Source organism: Sciurus vulgaris (assembly GCF_902686455.1).
Source record: "Sciurus vulgaris genome assembly, chromosome: 17".
Classification (NCBI taxonomy): Eukaryota; Metazoa; Chordata; class Mammalia; order Rodentia; family Sciuridae; genus Sciurus; species Sciurus vulgaris.
In genome coordinates, this window is record NC_136478.1 from 51,101,560 (window position 1) to 51,117,130 (window position 15,571).

General features: G+C 49.4%; 1 protein-coding gene across 1 annotated transcript in view; it reads left to right on the plus strand.

Moving 5' to 3' along the window:
• SPTBN4 (spectrin beta, non-erythrocytic 4) overlaps positions 1 to 15,571 on the plus strand; it is a 75,425-nt gene that overhangs the window by 40,857 nt on the left and 18,997 nt on the right. The window contains 3 exon segments of the mRNA XM_079118037.1: positions 183 to 273; positions 3,813 to 3,959; positions 5,393 to 5,656. Coding sequence (XP_078974163.1) covers positions 183 to 273; positions 3,813 to 3,959; positions 5,393 to 5,656 — 502 coding nt within the window.

Consider the following 15,571-nt stretch of genomic DNA (forward strand, 5'->3'; position numbering starts at 1 on the left):
CTCTGTCTCTCTCTGGTTCTGTCCCTGGCTCTATCCCACTAATGTTTCTTTGCCTTTTCCCACGTTCCCACCTTGGTCTCTTTCCCCCTCTCTTCCATGCCCCTACCCACCCTGACACCCTCACGGTCCTGCTGCCAGTGCCTCCCTGGGCCTCTCCCCAGCCCTTCTCTCCCCATCCCTAGGAGCCAAGAAAATCAGCTACGGGCTCAGCAGTGGATGCAGAAGCTACACGACCAGCTTGTGTTGCAGCATTTCCTCCGAGACTGCCACGAGGTAGGACCTCTAGCTGTGCTGGGGACAGCAATGCCCCCTTTCAAAGGGAGAGAAGCACTTCCAGGGAGAGGTGGGGGACGGGAACGCCCCGTCTAAGTGGGTCGCAGTGCGATGTTCACTCTCTGCCGCCAGGAGGCGCGCGGAGCCGGGTCTCAATCAATGCGCAAGCTCCCCAGGTCCCAGCCCGCCCACGCGGGCTCGGCCGGGAGGTGGGGGGGAAGGAGGGGCCCCAGGCTCCCCTGGCAACGGCGCGCGTCCGCGCCAACGGGTCCCGCGGGGACGAGCGCTGATCTCACCTTTTTCTCCCGAGATCTGTGAGAAGCGCTCTGCTCCGGGAGAGGGGCGGAGTGGGGTGAGGGTAGGGGTTGGAGCTTCTGGAGTTTGGGAGTGGGCCAGCTGCCAAGAGCACTTCTGTCACAAATGGTCCTGAACAATGCCTTCGCCCCTTAAAGGGTCTCCAGGAATCAAGCTCTTTCTCCATAGGGATGATCTACACACACACACACACACACACACACACACACACACACACACACACACACACACACACACACACACACACACACACACACACACACACGTAGGGATGGGCCCAGATCAGAGATGGTCCAACTTCCTTCCCCAGTGGAGATGGTTCAGGAGCTTCGCTGCTTTGCCCTCCTTCCCCGATACTCCCCAGACTCTGTTCCACACCATTCCGGGGTCCAACCACATCATGTGGCCCACTACAATTTTCTTAGCTCCACGAAAAGAGATGGGTCTGGCCCCAAGTTCCTCCATCTCTGTGACCCAGGATCATTTCATCCCCTCATGATGACCCAGGAGCCAAGTTTTCCTCAACCAAAGATGGTTCAGGAACCAGATCCCTGCCCTCTTCCCACTCCAACGAAAGATGGTTTGACCCCCTCCATGTCGAACCCCAGTGGGAGATTATTCTCCCCAGAAATGGAAGCGACTGGAGCCCCCGCATGGCCGAGGTAGGCCAGGATTCAAGCCCCTTAGCTGGGTTCAGGACTCGCATGTTCCTTCTTCCCACTGGAGACTGTTCTGAACTGAAGTATAAGAGATGTCCCAGGTCGCCCCTCCCATATTCCTTACACCCATATGGTGCCAGAAACCTGAGCCTCAACCCATCAGACATGGTTCGGGGGCCCCTCCAGCTGCTCTTCATAGTCCCCACCCTTATACAGCTGAGGTAGTCAGGGACTCAGCCCCCCTCCCTCCATTACTCCAGGAGACCCCCCTTGCCCTGACATTCTGGACCACGGAGTAATGATCTGAGATGGCGCAGAAGTCCCCCCAACCCGAAGCTCGGAGAGGGTGGTGATTCCTCCTCCACCCCCAACCAGGGCCCCGCAAAGAGGCGGGCATGGAGGCAGGCAGGGGGCGCGCGCGGGCGGGCGCGCTGCCGCGGCGCGGGGGCGAGGGAGGGGGCGCGCGTCCGCCGGAGTCTCAGCTGTCGTCGCCGCCGCCGCTGCCGCCGCCGTCGCAGTGGAGGGGCGAGTGCCCGCCCGCCCGCCGCAGGGACGCCCCGCCAACGCCTCCGCAGCTTCAGGTCTCGGGGGCGCCAGGGGAGGGGGCTGGCGCGCGCCCCCGCCGAGATGGGCGGGGGGAAGGGGCTCGGGCGCGTGCTCGCCCGCCGGGGCCGCGGGAGGGAGGGGCGGGGGCGGCGCGGGGGCGGGCCGGGCGGGCTCCGGGACCCCAGCCCTGGGGGAGGGGCAAGGACGCCGGGAGCTGTCCGCGGTGCTGGTGTTGGCAGGACTGAGGGCCCGGACCCCAGGGAGGGAAGAGGAAGAGGGGGACTTCCAAGGCTACTCCTAGGGTAGTCTGGATTTGCCGTGGGGGTCGAGGGGATCTCCGTCTCTGTAGGGTGCACTTCTCTGAGTATTGAGATGGGTCTGATATTTACCCTGGAATTGGAGGATTCGCAGTCTTTGGGGGCTTGCATCCCTGGTTCCTTCGGTGTCTGTCAGCCTTAGATGTTGGGGGCTTGTCACTTTTGGGGAGCTCTTCTTCAGGCTATGAAAGTCTTGGATTTGCTCCAGGTCTGAGGGGCTCTTATTTGGGGGGCCTTTTCCTTGGTTGTTGAGGAGTCAGGTTTTGCTCTCAGTGATGAGAGGGGGCAATTGTTTTTTTTTGGGGGGGTTACCTTGAAGACAGGGTACCTTCTCCTTTAGGGGCTTTGCCTTCACTGTGGGCTGTGGTTGCCATTGGACTTTTCCTTGCGTGTTGGGAACCTGTGAATTGAGTTTGGGAATCCAGCATTTGATTTGGCGTGTGTGTGTGTGTGTGTGTGTGTGTGTGTGTGTGTTATGAGGAAATGTGAAGTTCTCCTGGACCCCTGGGGAGCCCTTGCTCCCAGGATATGGGGTGGAGTTTGACCAGCTTGGGGTTTGTCCTTGGCTATGACTGCATTTGCCTCCCGAGACTGCTGAGCTGGAGTCTTTTTTTTTTTTTTTTTTTTCAAAGAGGGAGGAGGAATATCTTGTGACTGGAGGGGGAGGAGAAGAGGGAGGAGCAAACTGTCCCAGGTGCCAGGTTTGGTCATGCGTGGGGAGGTTCTGGCTTGGGGAACAAGTTTTTCCTTGATAGGGAGGAGGTTCAGAAACCAGGACTGTGATTGGTCCTGTCTAGTGACGGAGCCACTCTTAGTGCTTGCGGTTTGGATGATTGGTTTTGTTGGTAGACAGGAGAACTAGAATTAGCTCTAGTTTGGGGATTGCCTTGGGATGTTCGATCTGATCCACACTGGGGAGTCCAGGGTTAGATTGTGGGGCAGGCAGTTTCTGGAATCTGGAAGGCATCCTTGTTACTCAAATTTGGGGAATTGGTTTGGGTTGGAAGCTTGAACTGGTCATGGTTTGGAGAACTGTGGTCTTAAAGTCCCAGGGCTAGATTTGGAGAGCACTGTGTACTCATTAGGGGTACTGGATCTTCATTTTAGGAGATGGGTTTACTCCAGATTGGAAGGCTGGTTTTTTTGGGAGCTAGGTTTGGCAATAGTTGGGAAGTTGTTCTGGAAGTTGATCTGGCCATGATGGAGGGCTGAGGCTGGATATGGGAACTTCAGGTGATAGTCCCAGGAATCAGTTGAGGATCTTGAATTGGTCCTTATTAGGGGTGGCTAAGTTGAAGGGTCTAAGTTTTACTACAGGTGGGGCTGGGGCTGAATTGGAAGTTAGCTAACTTAGGTTTGGAGGGCTTATCTTGATTTCCCCCCAGTGGGAGGATATGACTGAGGAGCCCCACCTTGGGGTCTTGCAGGGTACAGGAATGCTGCCCCCAGGACAGAAAAGAACTTGGTGTTTGGGGGCCTCCCATTCATCTTCCACCCAAGAAGAGATTAAGTTGCCCTCCCCAACATAAAGGCCTCCCCAACATAAAGGCCTCACTTGCAAAGGTTTTTCCATTTCTTCCTCCTCCCCTGACTCCCACCCCTAGCAGCCCAGGTCCTGAACCTGGGACTTCCTGGAGGGGATGGGGGGACTGTGCCTGGGTGGTGGGGGACCAGCTGAGCCCTCCTACTCTGCCCTGCATAGCTGGATGGCTGGATCCATGAGAAGATGCTGATGGCGCGGGATGGTACTCGGGAAGACAGCCACAAGCTGCATAAGCGATGGCTCCGGCACCAGGCATTCATGGCCGAGCTGGCTCAGAATAAGGAGTGGCTGGAGAAGATCGAGAGGGTGAGGATGTGGGGGGCCGCCCTGTCCTCCCACATGCCGCAGGCCTTCAGGGAACTTGTGAATCACCTCCTACACCCTCTACTGCCTCATACCCCTGAACTGGTCCAAACCCGCTTCCTGTCTGCTTCTGGCTGTGACCTGAAGTGATTCATGTAACCTCTTTAAGACTCAGTTTGCCTATCTATAAAATGGCCAGATCTCTTCTAAATGGTGCTCATGGCCTCCTGTTTGTTAACTATCTTACCCATTCTTTTTTTTTAAAAAAAATTTTAATTGTAGATGGACATGATACCTTTACTTTATCTATTTATTTTTTATGTGGTGCGAGGATCAAATCCAGTACCTCACACTTGTGAAGCAAGCACTTTACCACTGAGCCATGACCCCAACCCCTTACTCATTCTTATGACCTCCTCCACCAGACTTCCCTCCACACCACTTCTGGTATCTAAGATAGAAGGTCAAGGAGAGGCTGGAGCATGCCTGGGAAATGAACTTTGAATTCTGTCAGCCCTGGGTTCTAACCTTTTACTAGCTGTGAGGCCTTGGAGAATTGTGTTAACCTCTTTGAGCCTCAGTTTACTCTTCTGCAAATTTAAGGAAATAATAAATTAGCTACTTCCCTGGGCTTTTGTGTACACAAAGTGCTTAACCCAAGGCCAGGCACCTAGGAGTTATAATTACTATGGTTTTGTTATTTTTTGTTTTGTTTTGTTTTGTTTTGCTGGCAATGGAAGCCAGGGCCTTGTGCGCATTAGGCAAGTACTTTCCACTGAGCCACATCCTCATCCTCCTATTGTTATTTTCAATGTGTAATGTATGTAGCTCTGGGCCAACAAGGAGCTTGAGGTTGGAGGGACCCAAAGATTTTTTTTTTTTCCTGGAAGCTTCAGCTCCCAGAATTTTTCCTACTTTGTCTGAATCCCTAAATCTGTAGCTGTGGACACCCCAGCTCTTCTAACTCAGACAGACACCCAGATTGGCCTTATACCCTTAAACAGTCATTGATACCCTATAAATGGTGGCACCTAGCAAAGCCAGTCTTCTTGACTTTGAGTTTAATGGAAGTTCATTCTCTCTCTCTGCCTCTCTCACCCTGTTTTCCTTCTGTTTCTGTCTCTCCTGTCTTATGGTTCTCTCCCCATGGTACTGACTGGTCACTCTGCTGATTGGTCTCTCCCTGTTCCCTTCCCATGCCTGTGTTCGCATCTCTCTGCCTCCCTCCCTGTATCCCTGTCTGTTTTTCTTGACTCTCTTCCTTGATTCCCTCTATCTCTGGGCCTATCTCTGTATCCACGCTTCTGTCCCTAACTCCCTGCCTCTGTCTCTCTCCCCATATATCTCCCTGTGTCCGGCTGCCCACCGCCATTTCCCTCCCTCCCCATCTCCCACCCCTTTCTCCTCGCCTTCTACTGTCTGCTTACCTGGGCCAGGAGGGCCAGCAACTGATGCAGGAGAAGCCAGAGTTGGCAGCCTCTGTGCGGAAGAAGCTGGGTGAGATCCGGCAGTGCTGGGCCGAACTGGAGAGCACCACCCAGGCCAAGGCCCGGCAGCTCTTTGAAGCCAGCAAGGCAGACCAGCTGGTGCAGAGCTTCGCTGAACTGGACAAGAAGCTCCTTCACATGGAAAGCCAGCTGCAAGATGTGGATCCTGGTGGGGACCTGGCTACTGTCAACAGCCAGCTCAAGAAATTGCAGGTATGGACAGGCTGGCCAGATGGGGGCTCCCTGCACTGCTGTGGGGTAAGCAAAGGTCAAACTCCACCTGAGAGACTTCAAACTGAGGGGATCTAATACAGGACTTTATTTCGAATGTGTGGAAGGGGCTGGAAGAGCAGAAAGGGTGTACCAAGGCTATCCAGCTAATAGTAACTGTTGGAAGCATCCACCTCCCACCTGGACCTGGGGCACAAAGGAAAGAGGGGGGATTTAGAGCCAAGAAGCCATGGGTGAATAACCGGCATACTGAAGGTGTCTCAGGATCCTGGCCCTATTTCAAGATTGGAGAAACAAAGGTGCAGAGGTGAGGGAGTCGCTTTGCACAGGGTCGTGTAACATGGAGAGCTTCCTCACCTGTCAGTCTAAGGGCTGAGTCCTCTCTGACTCCTCCCAGCAATCCTCGGAGATTGATACTATTATTAGCCCTGTTTTACCAGTGGGGAAACAGGCACAGAAGGTGGAATGCTTGGCCCTCTGACAAACAGTGACAGCTTGGTAGCTGGCTGATACCCAGGACACGATGGTCTGACGTGGAATGTTGGCTTGAAGTGTGGGTGCAGGTGTTGCTTCTCTCCTCCCAAAGTGTACTGGCTCCTGTCTTTATGTGCCAGGAGCAATGCCTGACTGTGGCCAGTGAGAATCTGAGGCCCCGAGAGGTGGACTTCCTTGCCTAGGGTGGTAGTGGCAGAGCTCAGATTCCAAGCTGGGTCTCTTGGTTCCTTGCTGTGTGTACCTTTTGGATGTGTCTCTGCACAGTTTAGTTTATAAAGCACTTGGCATAGAATGTACCAAAAAAAAAAAAAAAAGAAAAAATTAAAAAAACAAAACCCCAGGCTGGGGAGTTAGCTCAATTGGCAGAGTGCTTGCCTTGCAAGCACAAGGCCCTGGGTTCGATCCCCAGCAAAATAAAATAAAATAAAATAAAATCCGTAAAGTATGCCCATAATCCCAGTGACTTGGGAGCCTGAGGCAGAAGGATTATAAGTTTAAGTTCAGCCTGGGCAACTTAGCGAGATCCTGCCTCAAACTGAAAAATAGAAGGGCTGGAGTAAGCCAGTGGTCAAATTCCATGGGCTCAATCCACATACCATAAAAAGAAAAAAAAAAAAAAACACAAATAGGCTAATAATAAAAGTGTAAGACACTGATTAATATTTATTTATTCATTTATGCATTAAATATTTATTAGGCACCTACTGGTGTTGGAATACAGCAGGAGACAAAATGGATGAAAAGCCACTGACTTCACAGGGCTCGTGTCCTGGTGGGGAAGACAGGCAAAGAAGCAAAGAGAAAAGCAGATCTGAATACGGTGGCCTGTGAGGTCAGGACTTGATACAGCAGTGGTTCTCACATCTTCATCTCCTCCCTTAGACACTTAAGAGTAATTAGATCTTCAAAGGGCCCTTGTTTGTGTAGATTGGACCTATTGATATTTATCATGTGAACAGCAGAAACAGAAATGTTCCAGTTATTGATTCACTTTAAAATGATTTAAAATCCATCACATTAACCCCAGTAGCCCTTTCATGAGCAAAAGCTGTATTTTCCAAACCAAAAATAGAAAAGGTAGTAAGAAGATTGGCATTTCCACGTTTGCAACTTGCAAGTCTGGACGAGAAGAGCTGGCCTCCCACCAGCCCCCAGGCCCAGTCCATTGCTACCCGTTGATCATCTGGTCTCTGAGAAACCACACTGTACACTCGAGGCAGGATGAGGATGCTACAGTCCAGTAACACCTTAGCGATTTTATCAAAGTGGTTGTAACCTTGCAGAGGCCTGGAAAAGATCTTGAGGACCCCCAGGGTCCCCAGACCACAGTGAGAGAGCTGCGGACGTAGACTGTATGCTAGGCACTTTGAACCCCTCTCTCCTAGCCGCAGCCCGGTGAGGGAGGTTCTCTCATCCTCATGTACCCTTGAGAAAGCCACAGCACAGAAAGGATTCATGACAAGCCCAGGGTCACACAGCCACCAAGTGGCCATTCAATACCACATTTAGCTCCTGTCCACCCTTCTCCCTCAACACTCCGAAGACCATCTTGCTGGCCTCGGAAATCAGTCTTACTGAGGTGCGGACCCCACCAGCTGACAGGCAGTGGACACACAGGAGTGACTCAAACACAAGTCTGCTCTGAGGGACTTTCCCAAAATATTGGCAGAGACAAGAGTGGCCAGTGGCCTAGGTGGTCAGACAGAGGACAGTGTGATCAGAAAAAGCAGCTGCAGACCACGAGAGCTTGGGCAGTGGAAGCAGAGAGACTTGGGTTTGGATTCCAGCTCTGACCAGTACTCTGTCCCTCCCTGAGCCTCATCTGCCACCAGAAGAAGGACCCAGGGGCAGGTGAGGTTGTGCACAGAAAGGACGCAGTTAGTGCAAGGGACATGATGAGGGCGTAAGAATTGGGACTCTGTGATTGTCAGAGTCCCCACCAGAAGCAGAGGTCTGCTGTATGGAGGAAGAGGGGCACGAGAGGGACGAGGGGCTACCAGGAGATCAGCGCTCTGCATCTGAAGCCAGGAGCCTCAATCTCCCCATGAGGAGGCAGGGAAGGAGCTATGGGGACCAGGAAGGAGAGAGTCACCAAACAGAAGCTGGAACTGTAGTCAGGCAGAGCAGCCAGCCCGTGGTGTCACTATAGGGAACAGCTGGGAAATAATATCTCACCTCACTCTCCTCCTTCCTTCCTGTCTCTTGCTGGCTCCTCTAAGTCCACCAGGGCCAGCTTCATGGACACTCAGCCAGGACCAGTAGGGCCACACACTTGCTGTAATTCCTCGTTGTCGCTGCCTGGAAAAAAATTTTGGTACCCCCCAAATACCCAGGATTGAACCTGGGGCTCTTAACCACTGAGCCCATGTACTTAGCCCTTCTTTGTATTTTATCTAGAGACAGGGTTTTGCTGAATTGCTTAGGGCCTCACTAAGTTGCTGAGGCTGGGTTTGAACTTAGGCTGAGGCGATCCTCCTGCCTCAGCCTCCTAAGCTACCAGGGTTACGGTTGTACGCCACCACACCGGGTTGGACATTCTCAGTGCTATTTGAACAAGGGATCCTGCATTTTCAGTTTGCACTGGACCCTGCCACTGAGGTAGCCAATCCAGAGCCCAGCCTACCTGGAGGCCAGAGCCAGGAGCCATGAGCCAGTCCCTCCCTGTGTTAAAAATAGGCAAATCCTCTCCTCCCCTCCCTCTGCCCCTGGGCATAGAGCAGGGTGGAGAAGCTTGAACTGTGGGTCAAAAGGGGCAAAGAAAGACATCTGGCACCACAGCCATTATCACTAGGGTTATTACTTATTTTACCAAGATCACTAATTCTTCTCCAGCAGCAAACGAGAGGGCTCAGGCGGGCCTGAATTTGACTTGGTTTCACCCCTATCTGGGCTAGGCAAGTGACTGCCCCTCTCTCTAGCCTCAGGTGCCTCCTCTGATTAGTGGCAAGCAACCCAGTGCTAATCCACCCTTTGACAACTGGACCATGGTGGGCAGTACTGCACCATAGTCAGGGGCATGAATACTGGCCTGGGGTCAGTCCCCGACTCTGGGACTTAACCAATGGCGTGGCCTGAGGACCTTACTTATCTCTTTGTGCCTCAGTTTCTTCTTCCATCCAATGGACCCGCTAATAGTCCTGACCTCCTGTGCACCCTGTGAAAATGAAGATGCAGAATACAGAATTTGAGAATTGCAGCCCCAGCAAATCTGTCTGAGATGCAGTGTTTGTGCAGAGGTCTCGGATGTTAATTGTCTTCAACCTGAGGGTATTACCTCGCCATATGGAGTCCAGAAGTGGCTCGGGTTAGTTATCTGCCCACCTTGGCTTTGGTTCTGTTTATGTGATGCTTGGTTACTTCATCTGTTTCTGCTCAGGCTCCATGTGGGGCGTTACCCCTTCTCCGTGCCCATGTCCTTCTGCCAGCTGATGCTCTCTCCCCCGTTTCCTCCATCCTGGCGACTTTTTAGATTCTCCTCACCATGGTGGGTGGGACGTGATAACCCGCTGTGGCCTGAGTATCTGCGTATTTTTCAGATCTGGTGAACTTGGGCATCCTTGTCCCTCTTTTTGGCCATTAGATTTCAGAAAGAGGATTTGAGGACTGTGGTTTCAGCTCGAGTGGAGTCGGCGTTTCCTCCCTAGGGGTGGGAGCATTAGTCCCAACCACACCCAGCAGCCCATGAGATGGGGTCCTGTTGTCCAGAGGAGATGGGACAATGGGACAATGGACTGGCCAGCACTCACAGCAGCGGGGACCAGAAGCAGTCCCAGCACAGGACTCCTGGGCTTTTCCCCAGCAGAGGGAGCCCAAGGCAGGGAGTGACCCAGTGGGCCACTGGCCCCCATGGAGCCCAGCTGGACCTCAGGGCTTCACAGGGGAGGGGAGGGGAGGGGAGGGGAGGGGAGGGACCTCCTAAAGCCTGCTGTCCCTGGTGTCTGCAGGAGGGAGGGTCTCGGCCATCCAGCTGGGCCCTTGTCCTGGTTCCCCCACCCCTCAGTCTTTGTCCTTCAGCCTCCATTTCTGTGTCTCTACTACTTTCCGTCCTACTTTCTCACTCTGTCTCATTTTATTTGAATTCTCTGTCTCTGCCACCCTCCCTTGATCCCCTTTGTGCTTCCCCTTGTCCTCTCAGCCACTGCAGCAGGGACCCCACCTCCCAGGTCCAGGCCATGTGACCCAGAGTTCTCCCTCAGGGAAGCCTGTCCTGACTGGTTGCGGACCAGATGGTGGAGTCCCAAGCCCGCTTCCCAGCCCTCAGGGACTGGCCAGCTGGTCTGGCTCAGCCAAAGACTCCTGCTTGGAAGGGTGGGGACTGGTTTCCTGCCATTGGAGGGGAACCAGCAGGAAAATGCACTGGAGGCTCTGCAGCTGCTGGGCTGAGTCCCTGGGGACCCCTCACCATGCCCACCTCCACCCTACACAGGGCTCTTTCTCTGGCCAAGGAAACCCCTCCTGCCCCCTTTTTCTTCTCTGTCCCACTTTGTACATCCAGCTGGGTGGCTTGGGGCAAGAATCCACATTCCCAAGCTCCATAATCCAGGGCTAGAATCCCCATTCCACTATTGTGTGATCTAGGGCACGTGACCCCACTTTATGAGCCACACTGCCCAACTCTAGCGAAGCTTGGGTTTTGTGATCTGGTTATCCTAAGTTCAGATTTTGACTGGTATTTTCTACTCCGGGCCAGCAACTGCTCTTCTCTGAGCCTCAGTTTCTTCAACCAGAAACTGGGAAAGGCAGCAAGGTGGACCCAAGTCGGAATGAGGTTGACCTGGGGGTCAAGGCTTGCTGCGCCCCACCTATGGTGTCGCTAGCACCTGAGGTCGCGCAGTTTGAACACTCGTTTAATGTGAATCTTCTTTTTATAAACATGGATAAAAGATTCAGAAGCACAATGATCATTAAAAACACAAAGAAATGTCCACCTTCCTCTGTCATTAAGGATAATGCAAATTAAAATAATTATAAGCAAGAATCTCACCGTTCAGATTCTGTCGTGTTTTTAAAACTTTGATATCTTTTCAAAAAACACGTCCAAAATTTATATTCTATATACCATATACCCTATATACCATAAAGTGCAAGTTTTAAAGTTCACAATTCAGTGGTCTGTAGTAAGTTCACAACCCTCACCACTAGCAATTCCAGAATATTTTCATCATCCCCCAAAGAAACCCTGTATCCATATCCATGAGCAATCACCCATTTTCCTTCTCCTTACCTCATTTGTAGCTCTGTAGCTTTGCCCATTCTAGACATTTCATGTAAATGGAACCATTCAGTATGTGGTCCTTTGCATCTGGCTTCTTTCACTTAACATAATGTTTTCAAGGGTCACCCGTGGTGTAGGAGGAATCACTATTTCATGGCTCCTCTGGTTTTATCTTTTACTTTTACTTTTTTCGTGTGTGGTGCCTTTTCAGTGTTGTGGTGAGAAGTTCAAATAGAAGGGATCATATGAAAAGCAAGACACCCACCATTTCCCTCCATGTGCCGTCCTGCTCCCCAGGGATTTACTTGCTCTTAACACTTTCTTCTCTGTCTTTCTAGAAATATTCTATGCATGTGCTTGCACACACTCATGCATGATATGTATACCATACTAGAACTTGCCTTTCTTACTCTGTAAAACATCCTGGGCATCCTTCCTTGTTCCAAAATATGGGTCAGGCGCAGTGGCACATGCTGGTAATTCCAGTGGCTCAGGAAGCTGGGGCAAGAGGATTGAGGGTTCAAAGCCAGCCTCTGCAACTTAACAAGGCCCTAAGCAACTTAGCAAGACCCTGTCTCCAAATAAAATACAAAAAAAGGGCTGGGGATGTGGATCAGTGGTTAAGTGCCCCTGGGTTTAACCACCAGTACATATCTATATATCTATAAATAGAGAGATATATAGAGATATACCCTGATCTTTTTAAAGTTTTTTTTAATTGATGCTTAATGATTATACTGAATAGTGGATTTCATTCTGGCATACTCATACATGCACATAACATAATTTGGTCTATTTAATTCCCCAGACCCTATTCTTTTAAACTATTGCATAATATTCTACAGGGTGGTTTGACAATCTCCTACCACTTCTTCACGATGTTGGGGATGGAACCCAGGGCTTTGCACATGCTAGTCTGTCTAGCCAGCTTTCTATTCAGAGACCTTTGGGCTGTTCCAATCTTCTGCTTGTATAAATAGCTCTGCAGCAAGCATTCCTGACCATATATATTTGCTCCTCTGTGCAAGTTAGTGTTTCTGTAGAAAATGGTCCTCAAAGTAAAATTTTTGGGCCAACAGGAATATTTTTATATCAATATTATATATTTTGATCGATATTGTCAGCTATTCTCCTGAGAAGACAGTGACCACACCTGTTGGTTGAGAGCTGTCCTCTCCCCACACATTCACCATCATTAGATGACGCTGATCATCATCTCTGCCAATCTGAGAGGTGGGATCCTGGCTTGTGATTATGTTTATTAGCATTTTCCTTAATGGCGGAGGTTGAGCATTTTTTTGTGTGTTTAGTGACCATTGCACTTATGAATCTTTTACTCGGGTTTGCAGAAAAAAGGATACATATTGAATGGGTGTTCAAACTATGTAGCATTAAAAGAAATGTAGCATCCTTTGTGGGAATAGAAAAGTGTCAGTCCCTGGAATTAGTCCATCTCAGGTCACGAGGTCACTTGCTGGAGGGTTTTCTTCTAATGGGAAATTGGAGCTTATAACCATGACATCTCAGACCATCTCTGAGTTTCCTGAATTCTAATGCAGTTTACTGCTTCTGTTCATCACTATGATGATTTTTAGGAAGAACAATCCTTTGTGAAGGAGATTCTAAGATGACTATTCCTTCTTTTACTTCTGCTTCTTGTAATTGCACTTTTTAAACTTCCATCTTTGTGGTGGTTATGACGTGTTATAACGTTTGCTGCCTTTTTTTTAAGCCCATTTGTATTCCCTTATGAGTTGTGAACTGTGTCAGTTGGGACTCTGGGGTGGATTGATCTCTTCACTTCTGAGGCCCGCTTTCCTGTGTTGGTCGTGTTCTCAGGGGGTCTCTTCCCTCATGGTGACAAGATGGTCCCTAGTATCATAGGCCAACATCCTCCCAGAGTAGGAAGCCCATGGGAGAAAAGAGTGCCTCCGCTGTGGCACACCCTTTCCTGGCAAAAGTGGGAAGAGTTTTCACTAGCTCCTCTGAGGTCACAGGCCCATCTCTTTGGATGGCCAAGGTGATTCCGTATTCTCATTGGCCAGGCCTGAGTCACATGACTGTCCTTAGACCATGGGGTTTTATTTCCCCCTCCACCCCAAGAAGCTGGAAGAGTTTTCTTGGACCCTGTTTAGGTATTCCTGCCCAATCCTGGTGACCAGGGTGAGTTCATTGTTCTGACTGGCCACACTTGGGTCACAGTGGGACTTGAGGTTTTGTTGGTTCTTCAGGACCTGAGAGTAGGATTCCAGATGCTTGGAAGGAGGGGCTTGATGTTGGAGAAGCCAAACCAACAGCTCTACACTCCAGGTCCTTGGACTACAAGTCCTGACTTGGTTCTTGAGTTTTGAATTTTGGTTTGCAGTCATTTGCTATAATCTGTTACCACTTAATTTTATTATTATTTTGTTTTCTTCTCTAGCCTTCCTTCATCTGTTTAGAATCACATAATATGTAAATATATTCTTTTGGTAAAACGTCTTACTAACCTAGAAGTTTTCAGTAAAATACAAAGCCTCTCTTCAATTCACCTCTCTTCAATTCACCTGGTTATTATTTTGTGTACATCTTTCTAGATCGTTTTCTGTGCATTTACAAATGTGTCCATGTTTCATTTGATTTATTTTCATGTTTAATTTGAATTTTTGAATAAATAAATTTTCATGGGTCAGACATCAAAAACTATATGGAAAAAAAAACCTATGTGAAATTTCTTTCTATCCCTGTTATCTTTTCCCTAGGTCCTCATCCCCACAATAGGTACCATCTGTTATTAATTTATTATTTACTCCAGGGAATTTTTATGCATGTGCAAGTCACTACAAATTTATATCATATGGAGGATCTAAATTGCTTTTTCTTCTTCACAAAAACTCTTGCCTATTATTCCATACTTATGAAGATTTGTTTAACCATTTCACTCTTTTTATTTTTTAAATTTTTTAAATGTATTGGTTCTTTTTTTTAGTATTTCTATTAGTTATTGATGGACTTTTATTTACTTATTTAATATGTGGTGCTGAGAATTGAACCCAGTGCCTCACACATGCCAGGCAAGTGCTCTACCGCTGAGCCACAACCCCAACCCCATTTCACTCTTTTAAAAAATATTTTTTTAGTTGTAGATGGACACAATGCCTTTATTTTATTTATTTATATGCAGTGCTAAGAATCAAACCCAGTGCCTCACACATGCTAGGCAAGCACTGTACCACTGAGCCACCACTGACCCCAACTGCTTCACTCTTGGTGGTTATTGAGGTTTTTTTCCAGTTTTTATCCCCCATTACAAACTCCACGATGATGAAATCCTTGGATGAACATCTTTGTGCATATGTGCCAGTATTTCTTTAGATAGATTCCTAGAGGTGGAAGTGCAAGTGTTGGTCAATTGTACGCGTAGTTTACATTTTGATAGGACCTGCCAAATTGCCTTCCAAAACAGCTCTTCCACTTAACACCAGCACCCACAGTGGCTGAGCGTGCCCTTCTCCCTGCGTCTTTGCCAACACTAGATATTATCTGTTTTTTACAATTTTGCCAATCTGATGAGTAGAAAAGGATATCTTGTTTTAATTTTCTTTTTCCTGTTGACTGATGAGAATGGGCCTTTTTTCACACTTTTGTTCTGCATGTTGCCCATTTGCATCTGATGCATATTTCTTTTTTGTAACATTTAAATTTTTTTATAGTTGTAGGTAGACACAATACCTTTAATTAAGTAATTAATTAATTTTTTATGGTACTGAGGATTGAACCCAGGGCCTTGTGCTTATGAGGCTTACACTCTACCAACTGAGCTATATCCCCAGCCCTATTTATTTTTTAACCCAGTGCCTTACACGTGCTAGGCAAGCGCTCTGCACTGAGCCACAACCCCAATCCTGATACCTATTTCTTTTTTATCCAGTCTTTTTTCTTTGCTGATGTCCCACTCTGAACAAATCATAGTGGAGGCCTGTTGTGTGCCAGGCACTGTTCTAGGCATAGCAGTGAATAGGACACAGCCCCTGCCTTCGGGGAGGTCACATTGTAGAAGCAGGAGAGCAATTAAAAGCTCATGAGTAGCTGGGTGCAGTGGCACACCTCTGTAATCCCAGTGACTCAGGAGGCTAAGTCAAGAGGATCACAAGCTCGAGGCCAGCCTCAACAACTTTGTGGGATCCTCAGCAACTTAGTGAGACCCT